We start from the raw sequence: 17,931 nt of genomic DNA on the forward strand, positions 1-17,931 counted from the left end.
CAGCTATTGTATGTTTAAATAAATCAGTAATAGATTTAAAAATCTATCTACTGGTGCTTAAATTTAGGATAATCTTTGGTATAAATGGAAATGTGTCTGTATATCAATCCAGCAGGAAAAAAAATGGTCAACAAATGGTCTTATTTAATATATCTGTGTAGTGATTTCCAAACACAAAACTTCACCCTTCACTTTATTTTCAGAAAAGCTATGCATATTTCTTCAATTAATTCTTCTCTAGTGGTAATATACAAGCTAAAGAATGCTGATCACAAAGACTGTGCTGAAAGACTAGAAATCTTTAAACATCCTCACATAACTACAGTATTACAGTATATTCCAATGCTCACTTGCTTTAGTATATATATAATCCTTTAGATGTATACCTAGCAGACTGTCCCAGTAGGATTAGTAGGATTACTGTCAGATGAATTAATAAGAGTTGCCATCTTAATCTGATTTTAAAAATGAGGCTCACAATGGGATTTGCACCTGTCGTTGGCCCTGTAATGCAACAACGGGTTTGGTCAAGAAATGTCTTTTCCCAGCATCTGTGCCAGTTATACCTATTGTAAGCAAATTCGGATTTGACAAGGATGATAAATGACTCAGAGGAAGCAACATGGTGTGTTATTTTGAAAGGTACTCAGCAATTAGGATTCCCTCAAACTGTAGCTTCCCCATCATTAACAGTGGTTGTCTACACAGTTGCTGATGAAAGGCTGTGTTGGTTTGTGGATGCAATCTAACATCCCTGAAGTATTTGGATAGAATCATTCCACCCGTCAGCATGAACTTGGGAAGGTTTCAGCTATTTTGAAATAATTCACACGTATTCAGAATGTAGATTTTCATGGTTGCTATTTACTTGTGAAATGACTCCTGGGGAAGATGTATAAAGCCACATGACAATAAATATTCATTGTCTCACATGAAATTACCCTATGTCATTTCACCAATCCAGATTTATGCTTAATTAAAGCAATGCTTTTCTTCCCAGGGCTCATGTAGTTCTCTTCCACATCTCACTGTCTCACTGAATCTTTCAAATTTTTAGTTATAAGGAAGAGGTTACACATACACATACAAACACATTTATTTATATCTGCAACTTTTTGCAAAGAGATAGAAAACAGTAACAGTTCTTATACTTTTTTAGATTGCATAACTGTTCATAACATAAAATAGATTCTTTTTCAGGGAGCAAATTCTTTTTCATAAATTGTAAGAACACACAATTTCAAATGAATATTTTTTTAAAAAAACATTCTTACTGAAGGTTATTTGTAAAAGCGATACATTAATGCATTACCCAGAACAGTAAAGTACTTATAAATGCAACTAATGTACATGAATGTTAGAAACTGTGAGTTATTTTATGTTTTCTTAGTTCATTTCTCACTTATAGTTTACATTGGCACCAGCATGACCTAACAATCACATTTTGTGGTCATGTAGTATATGGCTCTTGTATCCTTTTATGTCTTGTAATAATTTTTAATTGTTTAATTTATGTCTTGTATAATAATGTTAGCTTATGTTAATCATACCAATTTTGGAAAATAACAAGTTCTTCTAGCAAACAAAAGCAAATTGGATGTATTTTATTATGCTTCGTCCTCAATTAATCTATAAGGTAGCTATGTTAATGTGACTGACCATAGTTGTTTGACTCTTGATTAGATGTCTCTAGTTTGGGAGTTGGTAGATAGTACATGCCATATTCAATGCCAGTCAGCATCTGAACATCCTCCTTCAGCACCAGAAGGACCCTACTTGGAGTTTTGGTACATGCTTGTTAAAAGACAGGACAATTTTGGCCTTGGAACAGATAGTACCTAGATGTTTAGGTCAGGAGATGAGATCCGCAGTTCTTGGTATTTTATTTTTGTGAATGTGAATATTGTTTTTTGTGAGTGTGGTTATTGTTTTATCCCTGGTTCACGGGTTGAATGTTGTGGTTTTCATCTTTTAATCCATATTTCCCAAAGCTATGTGTGTGCAAAGTGTAGCAATATAAATCAAACAAAAGAATGAGTGAATGAATGAATGAATAAATAAATAAATAATGTTAAAAACATCTCCAATGTGATGAATGAAGACAATATAGCAATAGCAATAGCACTGAGACTTATATACTGCTTTACAGTGCTTTGCAGCCCTCTCTAAGCAGTTTACCGTGTCAGCAAGTAGCCTGCAGTATTGCACTCTAACCACTGCACCACCATAGCTCTTATACTCTGTAGGTCACTCAGAACAACAAATCAGAACATATACAGTAATTATATGGTTAGATTGTATGTTTATACACAAAGGCTTGAGTTTTACAGAACCTAAGTAAGGAAAGGATTTTATTTATGGTAGGGATAGACCAATTTGGCTTCATCAGAAATGTTTTCATACTTTTAACTCTCACGCTTTCAATGCATCTTGGTACCTTAGCAGAGTCAGTGATGTTATCCCAATATGGAGAAGGAAATTCTAGCTTTCCAATTAAGATCTGATCAAAAAGATCCTCTTGAATGTTGTTCTCACTGTGGATGAAAACCAAGCAGGAAAAAAATTACTATGGCGATCATTATATTGTTCATTATAAAAGCTAAATTACAAGATCAATTTGACATGCAATACTGTGTTCTAATTTCAGTGTTTATACAAGCTGAATTTAGTTTGAGAATAAATACAATCACTATTGTTTTCTTTGTAAATTATTTGCTTAAGGAAGGCTTTAATAATATCTCTACTATTGCCTCCAGATATTTCTCAGATAGTGGAATATTGAATTTCTGATACAATAACAAGTATGTAAAATAGCAAAATATAAAAAATTAAGCATGTATATCTATGACAACTTCAAAATTAAAACTATCTATTGAATATAAATTACACCTATCTGTGAGAAAACCAAGTCTGCTTAAAATGTAATTTTACATATTCCTTCTTTTACCAATGTCACCTTTTCATTATAGGAGATAAACTAAAATCACCAGTTACCCCAAATTTGGAAAACCAGATGAGTGTTAGGGCATCGCCTTAAATAAAATATTTACCAATTAAAAATCAGAGCACTGTGGCTAAAAACAAATGCAACACTTTTCATGCCTTATTGATTCAACTTACCTACGAAATGGTGGAAACCCACATAAAAGTATGTATGTAATGACACCTGCAGCCCAAATGTCCACTTTTAAGCCATAACTACAAAAAAAAAAAAAAGTTTGGGAAAGTTGGAATTTTCATCTTGTACAGTACACACAGTAACAGCATTTTAAAGATATCACTACTTTTAATATTGGAGCATAATTCAAAACTTAATTTGCCAATCTAATAAGCAATTGGATGCAATTTTCAATGCAAATACATACATATACATATACATATACATATGTATGTATGTATGTATGTAGGTCTTTTCCCGTGTAAGATTAAGAGTATCTTGGCGACGTTTCAGCATGGTCCCTTCTTACCATCCTCAGGCTGGTGCTTTCGGCTTCGTGCCAGTGCAAGCAGTGTGTGATCGAAGCTGCCATCTCTATAAATACTGGGGGGGGGGCTGGTGTGCTAGTTTGGTTGGCTGTGCTGTTGCCTCTTGATTGGTTGATGGAGTTGATATTGGTATAATGGGCTGTGTGATGGCCTTGTGAGTTTTGTTGTGGAGATATCCTGGAACTTGTGCTTTAATCTCCTGGGTCATTTGTGTTTTGATCTCTTTTCCATTAGCCTCCTGTGTTGTAACGGCTTGGGTAATGTGTTGTGTGGTGACCTTGTGAATTTTATTGCTGTGGTATCTTTGGTCTTGTGCTGTGATTTCCTGGGTCATTTGCTGTGTTGCAACTTCTTGAGTTCTTGTGGTGTAATTTCCTGAGTTTTCTGATGTGATATCCTGATCGGGTGGCTGTGATGTAGTAGCATTCTGGGTTTTGGTCTTGCTTCAAGTTTGGGGTCTGGGTCTATGTTCTTGGTGTGTGTCAGCTTGTTTGGTTTTGGGGTTGAGGGGTACAACAGCTGGTGAAGCAGACATGGTCTGGTTTCTGGATGGTGGTTGTCCTTCGTTTATAGGATGGGTTTGGGCCTGGGTTTGATGAGGGGGATTGGCGGTGGTGTCCTGTGTTGTTTTGGGTCTGGTGTTGGTTTTCGTGGCTGGGACTCATTTGTTGGTGGGGGTTAGTTTCCAGATGTCTGGTAGGCGGGAGGTATCATCCCATTTATTCGTTATAGGGGTGTTTCTCTATTTCGATGGCTTCCCTGATTATTCACTTGCTGGAGTGTTCAGTGTTGGATATTAATTTGGTTCCTTCGAAATTAATTTCATGTCCTGTAGCTTTAAGGTGCTGGAAAAGAGGGAGGAAATATTTTCTTCTCTTCTGACTGCATCTGCCATCATCAGGCTTCTGTATAGTATATACTATATATAGTATAGTATGTATACTATGTATATAGTATGTATACCATTCTGGCACAGCAATAGGCTGCCCCAAATTTAAATCTGAAACCACTGTAAAAGTCTGACTCACAGGCGACACTATACAGAAGCCTGATGGTTTCTAGCTGGATCTTGTCTTTGGGATATATGTATGTATGTATGTATGTATGTATGTATGGCATTGTTCGGGTATTTTCCCACATCATTGTAGTTGTGCTTTTAAAGTTGTAGCAACGTTTCGGCAGAATCTCATCTGCTATCATACATACATATGGCCTAATAGATATTTTGAGTTTTGTGTTTTAAGGTTTTCAAATTCAATGAAATCTCTAAATATGCCACTTTGTTTTTGTGGTTCTTTGAACTATGTTGCTTATTTGAAAATATTGAAACCAATTAGGTATTTTGACCACATCAAGGAAATAGTCTTGAATTAAATTAAAATTTAAAGCTTATAATCAGGGTTTCAACTGATCACTTTTTACTTTTTAGCATACTTGCCTTTAATAAAATAAATATTTAATATTGAAACAAGGCTTATTATTTTCAATATTTGTCCCATGCTATATATAATTGATATATTTTGCACTTAACCTTACTTGTATCTTTCTGCTCAGAAACTGAAAAAGTTTTCTTCAGTAAATAAGTTGCAAATTTAAAATTACCGTATATACTCGAGTATAAGTCGACCCGAATATAAGCCGAGGCACCTAATTTTACACAAAAAACTGGGAAAACTTATTGACTCGAGTATAAGCCGAGGGTGGGAAATGCAGCAGCTACTGGTAAATTTCAAAAATAAAAATAATTAATTTGGGAAACGATCTCACTATCATGAAAGGTTTAATTGATTCACTAACCCAAAAGAAGAAGATGATGATGACAGCAGGAGGCAGGAGTCACTCTCTTCCCCTCCTCGGAGGCCCCCTGAGTCAGGAGTCGCTACCGCCGGCGCGCCCCAGTCTCGCCGGCTCGGGAAGGGAAAGGCAAAGCGCTTTTGCCTTTCCCTTCCCGGCTGGCTGTTGGGAGTCACTGCCGCCGGAGGCCGCGACTCCACACCATTTTTTTTTCAGAGGGAATCTGACTGAGTATAAGCCGAGGGGGATTTTTTCAGCACAAAAACTGGGCTGAAAAACTAGGCTTATACTCGAGTATATACAGTATATCTAACAAACCTCTGATTTACAAAATTTGATAAACTGCTGTTTGCAACAGGCTTTTAGACAAGTTTTTAGAATAAATGAAAAATATTAACAATACCTGTTCAGATAGCAGGGAACAGATCACATTTAGTTCTTTTAAAAATATAATGTTAATATTATTTGTAGACTAAGAACACCAAAACTCTATTTTAAAATGAATTTTTACCCTGTTTCTGCAATGATTTCTGGAGCCACATAGGTTGGTGTGCCACAGACTGTATAAAGCGGTCCTTCAACTACAGTGGCTAATCCAAAATCTCCTAGCTTCAAAGATTTTGTCCCATCTGGATATTCACAGACCTGAGAGAGAAAAAAGATCATGAATTATATTGCATATTTTGATAGGAACAATATCTAGTAATGTGGTTAGGCAAACTAGGATACTAAGCATATATTAAACTAGAACTATTTAGAAATAGGCTGACAAATAGTTGTTCAATCTCTTCTTAAGCAGCATACATTCTATTCATTACACTAGTTTAAGTAGTTGAGCTAAAACACAACAATACCTAAGATCTATAACTGTGATAACACAACAGTTTACTACAATATTTGAGGCACAAGGAATCTGAATGACACTATGAGCTGATCAAAGTTACTTCTTTATTTATTGTGGCCTATTTACAGGAATCTTGCCAGATTGACTTCATTGTCTTGGGAACACAGCCTTAAGAGACTCTGGGAGAGTAATATCTATACTTTGCGGTACAAGGATTCTAAGCTCAGGCCCCTCTTCACATCTCCCCTCATCTGAGCTGGAGGTTAACACCACACATAAAATAAGCCAAATTACACTGCAGAAAATCCAAAATATGTAGATTTTTTCCCAAAATGCTGCCTAGAGAAAAGGTTGTATGTTTTTATGACTGAACTAGATTTAGCCACACAGATTGAATATGCAAATTGTATCTAAACTTATGTGTTGCTGGTTTCAAAGCAACAAATATTGATTAAACAATATTAATTACAAAACTGACTGGAGACCAGATCAGGAAATTGACTCCAAAGACGAACTAGAATTATACTTTATTTAGACAGGCTATGGTCACAGAAACTCTAATTATATTTTATCTCACTTATATCAACTAAATCAAGGAGGAAGAGGTGAATTTCTTTCTAAAGCTATTTACTTTACCAGGGCTTAAGGAATACTTCTCCCTTATTTCTGAATATTAGCCTCAAAGCAATACCCGAGTCTTAAACACACACACACACACACACACACACACTTTTTCCAATATAATTTTTACTCTATTACTTTTTCCAACATAAATTAAGGAAAAAGATCAATGATCGATAGCTTTGTGGGCAAATCCTTTTTTCAGTTTTTGCTTTTTAAAGATTAATTGTTTATAAACCATAATAAATAAATAAATATTGATTTGATTATCTTTTTGCTTTGTTATCCATCATGCCCATCAATCTATAAAATGTTTCCACATAATAATTGAAATGTAGCAATTCTATAAATCCAGCAGATGGCAGCACATAGCTGCTTTTACACACCTGGCGTGCGCGCGTGCGCACACACACACACACACACACAGACAGAGCAAAGAAAAAAAAGAATGAAATAGGATCAAATCAAATGAAAATCTTTATCATGGTTACTGACTAGCATAAAATAATGTAAAACAATAAACATTTCATTAACACTAAAATCTATATGAAACCTAAATTTATATGAAAGCTACACAATGGAATATAAATTGTATGAAGACTTTATGTAGTATAGCAGATTAATTAATATCTTGATAAACTTGATTTTACATTTAGATTAATAAATATATTAAGGTTTTATCCTGTACTAAAATCTAAATGTAAATGAGCTTTATAATAACATATAATAGTAAAAACTAAGGGGCTAAATCATAATACAAAAATAAAAACCTGCCCTTTTTTGATCTAATTTTTCAGTTACATCAAAACATACCATATTTTTTGGAGTATAAGGTGCTCCGAAGTATAAGACGCACCTAGCGGGGAAAAAAAATCTGCCTTTGTCTTTCCTCCCAGCAATTTGTCTCCTTGCGGCAAACAGCAAACAGCCTGTTTCAGCTTCAGCACAGCCGGATTTAGCACAAGCAGCTGATTTTTGGTTGGATTCGATCCCAACCATCAGCCTATTGCTGCCTTCCCGCACCCCACTTTCGGCTTCCGTGCACCCCATTTTTGGCCCATTCCAGGTGGCAGGGATAAGAACGGGTAGAAAATGGGGCGTGGAGGCTGAAAACGGGGTGCATGGAGGCCAAAGGGGGGGGCATGTGGAGGCCAAAAATGGGATGCAGAGGTGGCAATGGGCAATGGCAATCACTGCAGCCTGAAACAGCTGATCATCAGGAGGCCGGTCCAACCAAAAATCAGCTGCTTGTGCTAATCAGGCTGTGCTCAAGCTGAAACAGGCTGTTTGCTGCAAGGAAGCAAATTTCTGGGAGGCAGAGGCCAAAGGCTGGAGAGTGGGCAGTGCTTCAGTAACATTCGCTATATAAGATGCACAGACATTTCCATCCACTTCTGGGGGTGGAAAAAGTGTGTCTTATACTCCGGAAAATACGGTATTTACAGTCACAATCCAATCCAAGATACATAATAGCTATAAATAATGACAATATTAATAATTACAATGATGTGATATTTTTTATGGTTGTACGGCAAGCCTATTTATTTCTAAGACTACACTTAGAAGTAGTTTAACCATAAGGTTTCCATGCTAAAATCACAAATGTAGCCATGGTGTATATTATTTACCTAATAGAAGATATTGAATATAGAATTTATCTGGACATTTATCAAAGACTTGAAGAGGGGATTCAATAGTGAACTTCTAAGAACTCTGTAAAAATTCCAGGATAGCGGTACATGTGTCAAGAACCCAATGGGCTCCTGCATCACACAGACAGACCCTTTCTGCATAGGCAACCTTGTTCAACTTACCTTCGAGGACTGCTGGTGGTAAAATATTAAATTGCAGCACTTGCTGTAGCTTCAGTGCTGCTGCCCAGAGGTTCAGTAGACTAGTCCTGTCCTAGCCTTCCAGAGGCCAGGTGGACTGGTCCCATCCCATCAGCTGCCAGAGGGCACTCAGAACAGTTGAACTGGCAGGAAGTCAGAAATAATTTCCACTTCTGGTGCTTTTATTGCTCTCAGACGTTCTGTTTGTTTGCTTAGGTAAGAAAATATGATGATCTAGTAGCATATGAAGCTGTTTTAGGACCGTGAGGTATACTTTTCAATTCAATGTGGCAGCACCAAACCTGACTTACAAGAGAGCAACTTGTTCTGCTTTGGAGCTAAACAATTATCTTCCAGTCATTCTACAAAGTGCAAGCGCCTAACTTAGATTTTGCTAATTATATTTATTGGCCGCACTTTCTTTCTTATCTATTTTTAAAAACAGAGATAATAACAGCCATAAACTGGGCAGATCTATTGATAAAAATGAAAAAGGAAGACAGAAATTGGATCATGTACATTAGAATTGGTGCAAAGCTAGATACAGAGCTCTTAGCTTGAGTGCGAAATTCTCTCTCTCTCTCACACACACACACACACACACCTCTGAGACAAAGACAGTAGCAAACCATTTCTGCTATCAAGTAGAGTACTTGAACATGTTCATGCATTTACTATAAGCTAATCTGGACTCAAGGGAGTCCAGACAAGAAAAATGTCCAGGTACATAATAGGCAGCATCTGTCTCAATAGTAACAATTGTGAAAAGGAGTCCTAGTGGACAATCACTGAAATATGAGCCAGCAGTGTGCTGCAGGTACCAAAAAAGCTAACACAGTCCTATGCTGCATTAACAGAGGGATAGAATCAAGATCACGCAAAGCATTAATACCACTTTATAATGCCTGGGAAAGACCACGCTGGTAATATTTTATCCAGTTTTGGTTGCCACGATGTATAAAAAGATGTTGAGACTCTAGAAAGAGTGCAGAGAAGAGCAACAAAGAGGATTTAGGGGACTAGAGGCCAAAACATATGAAGAATGGTTGCAGGAATTGGGTATGTCTAGTTTAATGAAAAGAGGGACTAGGGGTGAAATGATAGCAATGTTCCAATATTTCCAGTGGCTGCCACAAGGAAGAATGGGGTCAACCTATTTTCCAAAGCACCTGAAGGCAGAACAAGAAGCAATGGATGGAAACTAATCAAGGAGAGAACCAATCTGGAACTAAGAAGAAATTCCCCAACAGAACAATTAATCAGTGAAACAAGTTGTCTCCAGAAGTTGTGGTGCTCCAACACTGGAGATTTTTAAGAAGAGATTGGATAACATTAGTCTGAATGCTTGACAAATGCTTGAGCAGGGGTTGAACTGACTCAGCCTTTTAGTTGATTTTATAGCACACATGAATATATTTAAATATAATTTATATTAAGAACTATTAACCCTCTACGCAAAAACAGCATCTGTCCCTACTTATGCAAAATTTCACACTAAACTGTGAAATGAGCTTGAAAGTTTATATTCCGTGGTACTTGATATCAATGTTACTTTGAAGCAGATAGGATCACAGCTGCCATTATGACCAAGCATACAAATTGTTCTTGCTTGTTAGAAATTGAATACAATGAAATAATTTCCAGAGGTGCTAGTCTGATACAACAAAAATAGCCAAAAGATCTTGTCACATTACACACTGACAAGTGCATTATGTTACATAGTATCTGAGGAAATAGTAGACAAGCAAATCAGAGTTAATGAATGCAGAAAGCACAAAATACTAACTTGACAAGACGCATCCCCTAATGCTTATTAGTCAGAACAGACATTCTTGCACTGGTGAGCTGTTTAGCACATACTTGTATCAAAAAGTAGAATTACATTAGAATAATTACCAAAGGCTTATAAAACTAAAGGCTTACAAAACCAAAAATCCACTATTTTTGGCTAACACTGATGGACAAGGAAAATTCATCAGACATTCCTTTTTCATATGGAGCACATACATTTCTTCAAAAATTTAAAATTTTTAAGGGGGAGAAGCGTTGTGTTGCTTTTATTTATATCTTGCCTTTATTATTTTAGCAAATAACTCAAGATGGCGAACTTATCCCAAATAGGAGGGTTTTTTTTCCACAACAGTCACCCTGCAGTGTAGGGTAGTCTGAGACAGAGTGACTGGCCCAACTTCACACAGCTCGCTTTCATGACTAAGGCAGAATCTGAACTCACAGTTTCCTGTTTTCCACCTTGTGGTCTTAATCACTAGATCAAACTAGCTGTAATTCATTGCGCTACTTACTGTCATCTGGTGCCTTTCTAAATATCAAAAAAGCAACATAATGCATAAAATGATGATGGGAGTCCATTTTAAAAGGTCATGTCAATACCAGATGTATTCCTCCAAAACATGAGTAAAGAGTGAGTTAAAACAAGTGATGCTGTAAATTTTTTAAAATCAAAGTCCTTGTGTTCTCAAATAGGTATAGACCTATGGCCAATGTACAGTAAAATGTAAAGTGCACATACGGTGCCAAATATGTCATCATTGTCTTATAATATTTCTAAAGTCACAAGAACTTGGATGTTATTTTAAATTAGTAGTTTGCTAAAACATGATTTTTTTTTGAGTTGGCATCACCTTCTATGCATCTAAAGCTTCTATTATGATTTCTATTGCTAACAGCAGGGTTAATATTTTCACTGATATAAGATGTTCTATGAGAATGACTGGGCTATGCTCACAGTCTAATTCTGTAAAGAAATTGCTGTTTGCATGCATTCTTAAAATAATATACAGAAAACAAGAAATATACCAGAAGATTCTCAGGCTTAATGTCTCTGTGGACAATACTTAGACCATGAAGATATTTCAGTGCACTGGCTAGATTGTAGACCATTGCACTTCCATCACGCTCTGTGTACTTTGTTGAAGATGTAATAGCATCAAAAAGATCTCCTCCCTGTAAATAAAAATGCAGATGAAAAATCAAAGAATTTACAAACAAAACTATAAGTTATGTCATTGTTGAAAGGAAATGAGAAAAAAGTGAAACTATATTATTAATTTATAGATCAATAACTTAGCTTAATTTAAGAGTTACAGTTACATTAAGAGTTTCTTTAGAAAGATAATCATATTTATATAGACAGTTTCATATGGAATGATGCAGACAAAATAAGAATAAGAATAAAAAGCTTTAGATGTAACTTAGTCCCACAGAAATGACTGAGATTAGTTCGCATAGCTGATTATTATTTATTACTCCCTTTCACTCCAAACAGAACCTGAATGGACAGAATCGTTTCAGATGGCACATAGGTTACATCTTGTTATGGAGTTATGAGCTGAGTACATGAGCTGAGGCAATGGATTCCAAGGAGGCAGACATCTTACTAATCTTAGTTCTGACTCTGACAGACTGGACCTTTGTACAGCCCCACCTGTCTTCCAGAGCGGGAACTGGCAATTTGATCCATGCTTGCTTCTGGTTGGGGGGAGTTTAGAGGTCCTCAAAGAATAACTAAGTGATGGTTAATTAATTTGAGTGATGATTGCGAGTTGATGGCATGGTGTTCAATTGATTATGCTCCGATCAGTGCGGTGGATAAGATGATGGAACTCATGGGATTATAATAATACTTTATGTTATGATGTTAATCTATATACTGAACAGGCCTATATTTGCTTCATTTTTACAACTTTAGTAGTTTCTTTAATGTCTAGAACAGGGGTCTTCAAACTTGATAGCTTTAAGACTTGTGGACTTCAACTCCCAGAATTCCTCCTCCAGTCATTCAGGAATTCTGGGAGTTGAAGTCTACAAGTCTTAAACTTGCCAAGTTTGAAGACCCTTGTCTAGACATGAAAGAAACTACTAAACTTTAAAAATGAAACAAATATAGGCCTGTTCAGTATACAGATTAACATCAAAAATGAATTGGCTATAAAATATTTTTAAAAGTTAAAAAGTTAGATTTACAGTTACTTTTACCAATCTGGGTACATCCTAGATATAGTAGATGGAATTCCCAGAATTTCTCATCATATATAAGTAGAATACAAGAATTCTTAAGTATAGAATGATTACTTGAGAACTATCTATTTTTATATATGAAAATATATGGACAAAATGAGATTTTTAGAAAATAAGGCAACAATTTCTGCTACACATATCAAGAAACATGGCAACTTAATATTAAAATACAAAAATTCAAGAAAAAGCTATGAGGTTTCATGTTGAGCCTGATATTTGTTTTCTAATCAGAATTTATTCCTGCAAATTTTGTATACTTGCATAGAACATCAAGAAGTTACTGTGTAAAAGCAAAATATTGTACAGTCACATGTCTGATTTTAGAAGCAATTTTGGTTTTGCATAATATTCAGTCTCCAGCTATGAACTATCATGGAGTATAAAACAGAAAATTCATGGTACATTCATATAGGACTACATAAATTTCCAGTTCAATAACAATTTGGAATATTTTTAGATCTCTGAAAAACTCAACAATGTATTATGCAATAATGATAAAAAAATAAACCTAAAACCTCACCTTGACCAGTTCCATCACCAAATATAGCTCAGTTGCAGTATCCATTTCCTCTACTAGCATAATAATATTGGGATGTTTCACTCGGCGTAGAATTGACACTTCATTTTCAATCAAATGTTCCTATGTATTGTTGGAAAAGAAGAGGAGGAAAGCATTCTTTTTTAAACTAATACTAAAACTAATATAATTTGAAGAATTAAGTAAGAAGCATCAACCTAGTGTGAGCTTTCCAGTGTTCACCTCAATACTTGATAATGTGGCTATCTGTCTACAAAACAATAAACTGGAATTGGAAAACGCTTTACTAAGAATAGTTCCAAAATATACTAATTAAAGTTAATTTAGTATGAAAAGTAATCACTGATCAGTAATATACTTAGTGTTTTCAATTGCGAGTAGCCAACTAGGTGCATTCCCATAGCTGTTTATTTAAAGTATCTGAATTGTGATCCTCAGCATAGTGCAAGCATTCTGTTTTCATGCACTTCATGCATTTGTGAAGAAGACTGTGGGAAGTACATGTGAATAGTTTATGAGCAAGGAGCAATAATAGTATTTGAAAAGTCCAATGCTATTTTTGTATTCACCATTAAGATAAGAAGTTGATTTATGTTCAATCCTGAGCATTTCATTAACAGTTACCCTAATGCTTTAGTTACTAGAAACCCATGTGCTAAGTGTGAATATTCTGTGAATAAGTGGTACATCACACATTGCTTTAACAAGTCGCACCTTTGTTAACCATTATATGAGAGCATCAACAGTCTTTCTGGAACAAACATACGTCTGCTCCAAAGATATATGTGCTGAATGGGAAAAAATGCAATATATGAATGACAATAAGGTTGGAACTCAGAAAATGGCCTAATGGGGAAAGAGTAGAAATCACACTAAAGTTGTAATAAAGGCTAGATTGAAATAACTCAAGTCACAACAATTAGTATATCAGAAGAAATAACAGAAATAAAATATAACATGTGATATGTAGTAAGTGCATTATTTTTGTATATAACTGGGGTTCATTTGTACTCTTTCATTATACTGAAAGGAATAAGAGTTTTGATAATAAACTTGCTGTGGAGTTTTGCTACAAGTGAAGAGGGAGACATATTTGTGGGCAGAACATACATAAAGCTATTTAAGCAGTTGCTGAATATCCTTCTTTGAATTGACTGGCAAGACATTGGGAGAACCCATTGCTCTTTTGTTGCAGTAAATCAAACCCTTTCGGAACAGTAAACCAAAGATGATCCCACTACAATTTCTAGTAAAACTTGTACAGAACTTCACAAACTTAGTTATCATAAGTCCAAGTAATCATCCAGCTCACAAATCTATAGGCTGATACAAAAACAAGAACTGGAGGCAGTCACAGCCATCAAAAACCTCTTTAGCGAAAACAATCCTTGAAGCATCTACTTTTCTCTATTGTTTAAAAATTTTTTAGTAAAGTACTAATCTGTCAGATCCTACTCACACAAAATACAATCAAATGTTACTCTTATTGTATTCTGAAACTGGATACTTTCTGCAATTTCTACAATTATAACAGCAAGAAGCTCAGTCTACATATTTGTTTATTCTAAAGTTTCCTTCCCCTATAGCTTATTCTATACATTCAACTGAGTGTCTTAATTGTCCTGGTACTAGGATTAAAATATATATATAACCACCTTAATTTTTTTTATATACAATTAAAGATTTAGGGGAATGGCTTAATATTACTAATGTTTTTATTTGTTCAATATCCAGTTCAATAATTTACAACTTGGACTATCTTTATGAAATTTCTATAAGGATAGTTTTTTTGAATATACATGCACTGTTATAGCTTTATATAAAGAACATTTTACTCAGAAGGTGTAAATGCTGTTCCAAGAAAAAAATATTTTCTAACAGTAGTGGTAAGTGAAGGCTTAAAATAATTTAATATTCTGGTATTATGATACAGATATTCAGTATTTCTTCTTTACCTTTCCACAACATTTTCCTTTGTCAATAATCTTCAGGGCAAATTCCTTTCTGGTGGATCTACAAAGAACAGAACAAAAGGAGGAGAGAAGAGTGCTTAAATAATTCTTTTGTTTGAGTACACACTGTGAAAATATCTTGGTTCAAAAGGGAACAGATTACAAAATGAAGATAGAACGGCTTCTGCTTTTTTCTCCCAGCAACTCATGCCTGCTGTTGCCTTGACTACAAAAACCAGCCTTTAAATTATCATTTAATTTACTGAGATATAAAACTTCACGTTGTGTACAGATTTATGGTCAGGTACTCCATATTTTCATCCTACTTTAATAAACGTACAGCCCTGTAGTTGTATAACAATATTTACAGATTTATCAGGGAATGAGATGGATATTTTCTTTGAAATTCATTATATCAGCTAATCATTCCACATTTATATTCTTCAAGGACTAGTCATATTAGAACTATTTCTTAGCCATTCTACCAGTGTCTATTAAATTAGACAATTCAGAGAAATTCTATTTTGAAAAGTCGGTTGTCTTAATTATAAATACAATACTGTGCAATGAATCATAATTTAAATCTATGTTGAAGCTACAGGTTTAAGAAGTGTTTAAGGTAGCATTATTTAGGATTTCACCAGACAATTTTGCTAACCATCTTATGCAGTGGAAACTATAAAGGTAACTTCATTTGAAAATAAAACATTACAGAAGGAATAGATGTTATGGATTGAAATGATGTGTCCAGTTTATATATTACTCAATGTTATCCTTTTTGACTACAAACAGCCCAAGACTTTCAACTATAATAGAGCCCGCCAACTAAGTGTTAAGATATGAAAACTGTAAAACTGGTTATCATGTGATTAACCCAATTTTATGACCTGTTTTGCAGTGTTCATTAAGTGAATGCTTGGTTTTAAAGCAAATGCTACAGCTGTTCAGCAAACACAGCTGAACCACCCATTGTTAAGCGAAGTCATTGTTTGTTATAGGGCACTTTTACCACAAACTGAAACTAAACATCTGTTTTCAGCAAGAATTTAATTCTTTTTTCACATGGCCATGGGAAGCAGCAAGCAGCCATAACTTTGGTCATAAGTACCTTTGGGGGAGATCTGTCTTAACTCAAATTGGTTGCTAAGCAACCAACTATAAGTTGAGGACTACTTGTTCAAGGTTTCTAAAGACCAATTTCAAAAGCACATTTTTTAAAAAAGAGTTTTTAAATTTTCATTCTTGATTTATTAAAAAGCTACGCACTGAAAATACATAAACAGCACTTTCACTATTGAAAGTCCAGTTTTGTGACAGCACAACAAAATTGTGAAATAATTTCAGGAGATGGGAGCAGCAGGCAAGTAGGCTGTCTGCTTAACTAAGATTAAATTAACCTATTCTAATTATTACCTGCTTTTAAGGCTATTTTTCTATCATATCTTAGTCTTCACATTTTTATTTTTAAACCCTTTACATTTTTGAAATTTTTGCAGTGTGATCACTAATCTACTTTTAGTTATATTTCAGCTATGGTTTAGCTGTATTTTTTTTAAAAAAAAGCCCGAGCTGGGCCTCAGCTGTAGGAGGGCCTTGCTACTGCTTCTTTGTTGTTGTTGTTCTAAAGATCTTACTCCTTTAGCTGGAAGTCTAGCAATGCCTAGCTTTGATGTGATTTCTCTTATCTGATTTATTCTATTTTTATCCACTATTTTTATTATTTTATCATTTTTATTTACTCATGTTCCCTGCTCTGTCGGGAGGGCAGGATCCTTGGTATACTTGTGAGGAACTCTGCCATTGTTTGCATTAGGACTCGTTTCTTCTCGCCTTCCGATTACTTTTCCCCTGGATTTAGGACTTGTTTCAGTGACTAGACTCTATGCTCTATTACACAGCTCCCCTCTATTGTGCTACTTAATATAATGAAGACAAGGAAAAGGAGCAGATCTTTCACTGATCTGGTTCCTCAACCTTCGCTGAAGCAATCCAAGATTGAGGACTTTGTTTTAGCTCGGCCTTTCAGTTTGATAGCTCCTGCTCCCTTTTGTCTGGCTGCTGCTGGTTGTCGCAATCTTCCAATGGTTGAGGGCGTCGCCCCCCGAGTTGAGAACAAAGGCTTATCTAAAACTATGGCCCTCAATCAACCCTTAAGTGAGCCCACCCTTACAGAACTTTTGGATCAGCAATGTTTCTTGGTTGCAGAAACCACAGCGAGCATTCAGCTCCAGCTTGATAAAATAATAAGTACTTTAAACTACTTAGTTTCCTGGACTACCAGTGGGAGCCCTGGGTTGACCGCTTGGCAGCCTGATGCGGCGGCAGGGTTCTCCCTGCCAAGCCTCAGCAAAAGCACTGGCCAATGTAATCCTACCAATAGTTTGAACTTTACACCTTTTGATGCAAACAGTCACCTGGTCTTACAGTCAAAACAGGTGGCCCTCATCATTAATCCCATTAATGGCAACTTACCTCACTGGTAAGTTGGTGTACTTGTGTTTTGGTCTGTGACCGCAAATAAAATAAAATAAAATAAAATAACTATTTTCTGCTGTGTAATATTGGAACAATCCATGGAAGTATGATACACTTTCTATGACAGCGGATTACTGTGACTAGTTAATAAAAAGAAACATCAAGAATAAGAATAGTAATAAACATTCTTTTACTCGGGCATATAGGCTATCAAATCTTGCTCTATAAGCATAAGACCAGAACTGCACATATTGAAGATGGTTGGTTCAGTAAAAGCATAACACTGCTACAAAAGCACAGCTGTGTCTGCCAGGTTGTCATAGTTACAACTGCAGCCAGCTGAGAATGAAA

At 35.5% G+C, this 17,931-nt stretch overlaps 1 protein-coding gene across 7 annotated transcripts in view; it reads right to left on the reverse strand.

Moving 5' to 3' along the window:
• Window positions 1-17,931, reverse strand: part of DCLK2 (doublecortin like kinase 2) — a 78,629-nt gene that overhangs the window by 26,080 nt on the left and 34,618 nt on the right. For all 7 annotated transcript variants that reach the window (XR_015749208.1, XR_015749210.1, XM_087963041.1 and 4 more), the window contains 6 exons: window positions 15,109-15,166; window positions 13,136-13,255; window positions 11,395-11,541; window positions 5,792-5,925; window positions 3,121-3,198; window positions 2,438-2,534 (listed from right to left, as the gene is read on the reverse strand). Coding sequence is in view for 5 of the 7 variants with exons in the window: in XM_087963041.1 (XP_087819167.1) it covers window positions 2,438-2,534; window positions 3,121-3,198; window positions 5,792-5,925; window positions 11,395-11,541; window positions 13,136-13,255; window positions 15,109-15,166 (634 nt within the window). In the remaining 2 variants the exon portion in view is untranslated. The remainder of the gene's footprint in view (window positions 1-2,437; window positions 2,535-3,120; window positions 3,199-5,791; window positions 5,926-11,394; window positions 11,542-13,135; window positions 13,256-15,108; window positions 15,167-17,931) is intronic.

This window comes from Notechis scutatus, chromosome 4 (genome assembly GCF_049901735.1).
Source record: "Notechis scutatus isolate UNSWTSFEM ecotype Mainland chromosome 4, rNotScu1.2, whole genome shotgun sequence".
NCBI classification, from domain to species: Eukaryota; Metazoa; Chordata; class Lepidosauria; order Squamata; family Elapidae; genus Notechis; species Notechis scutatus.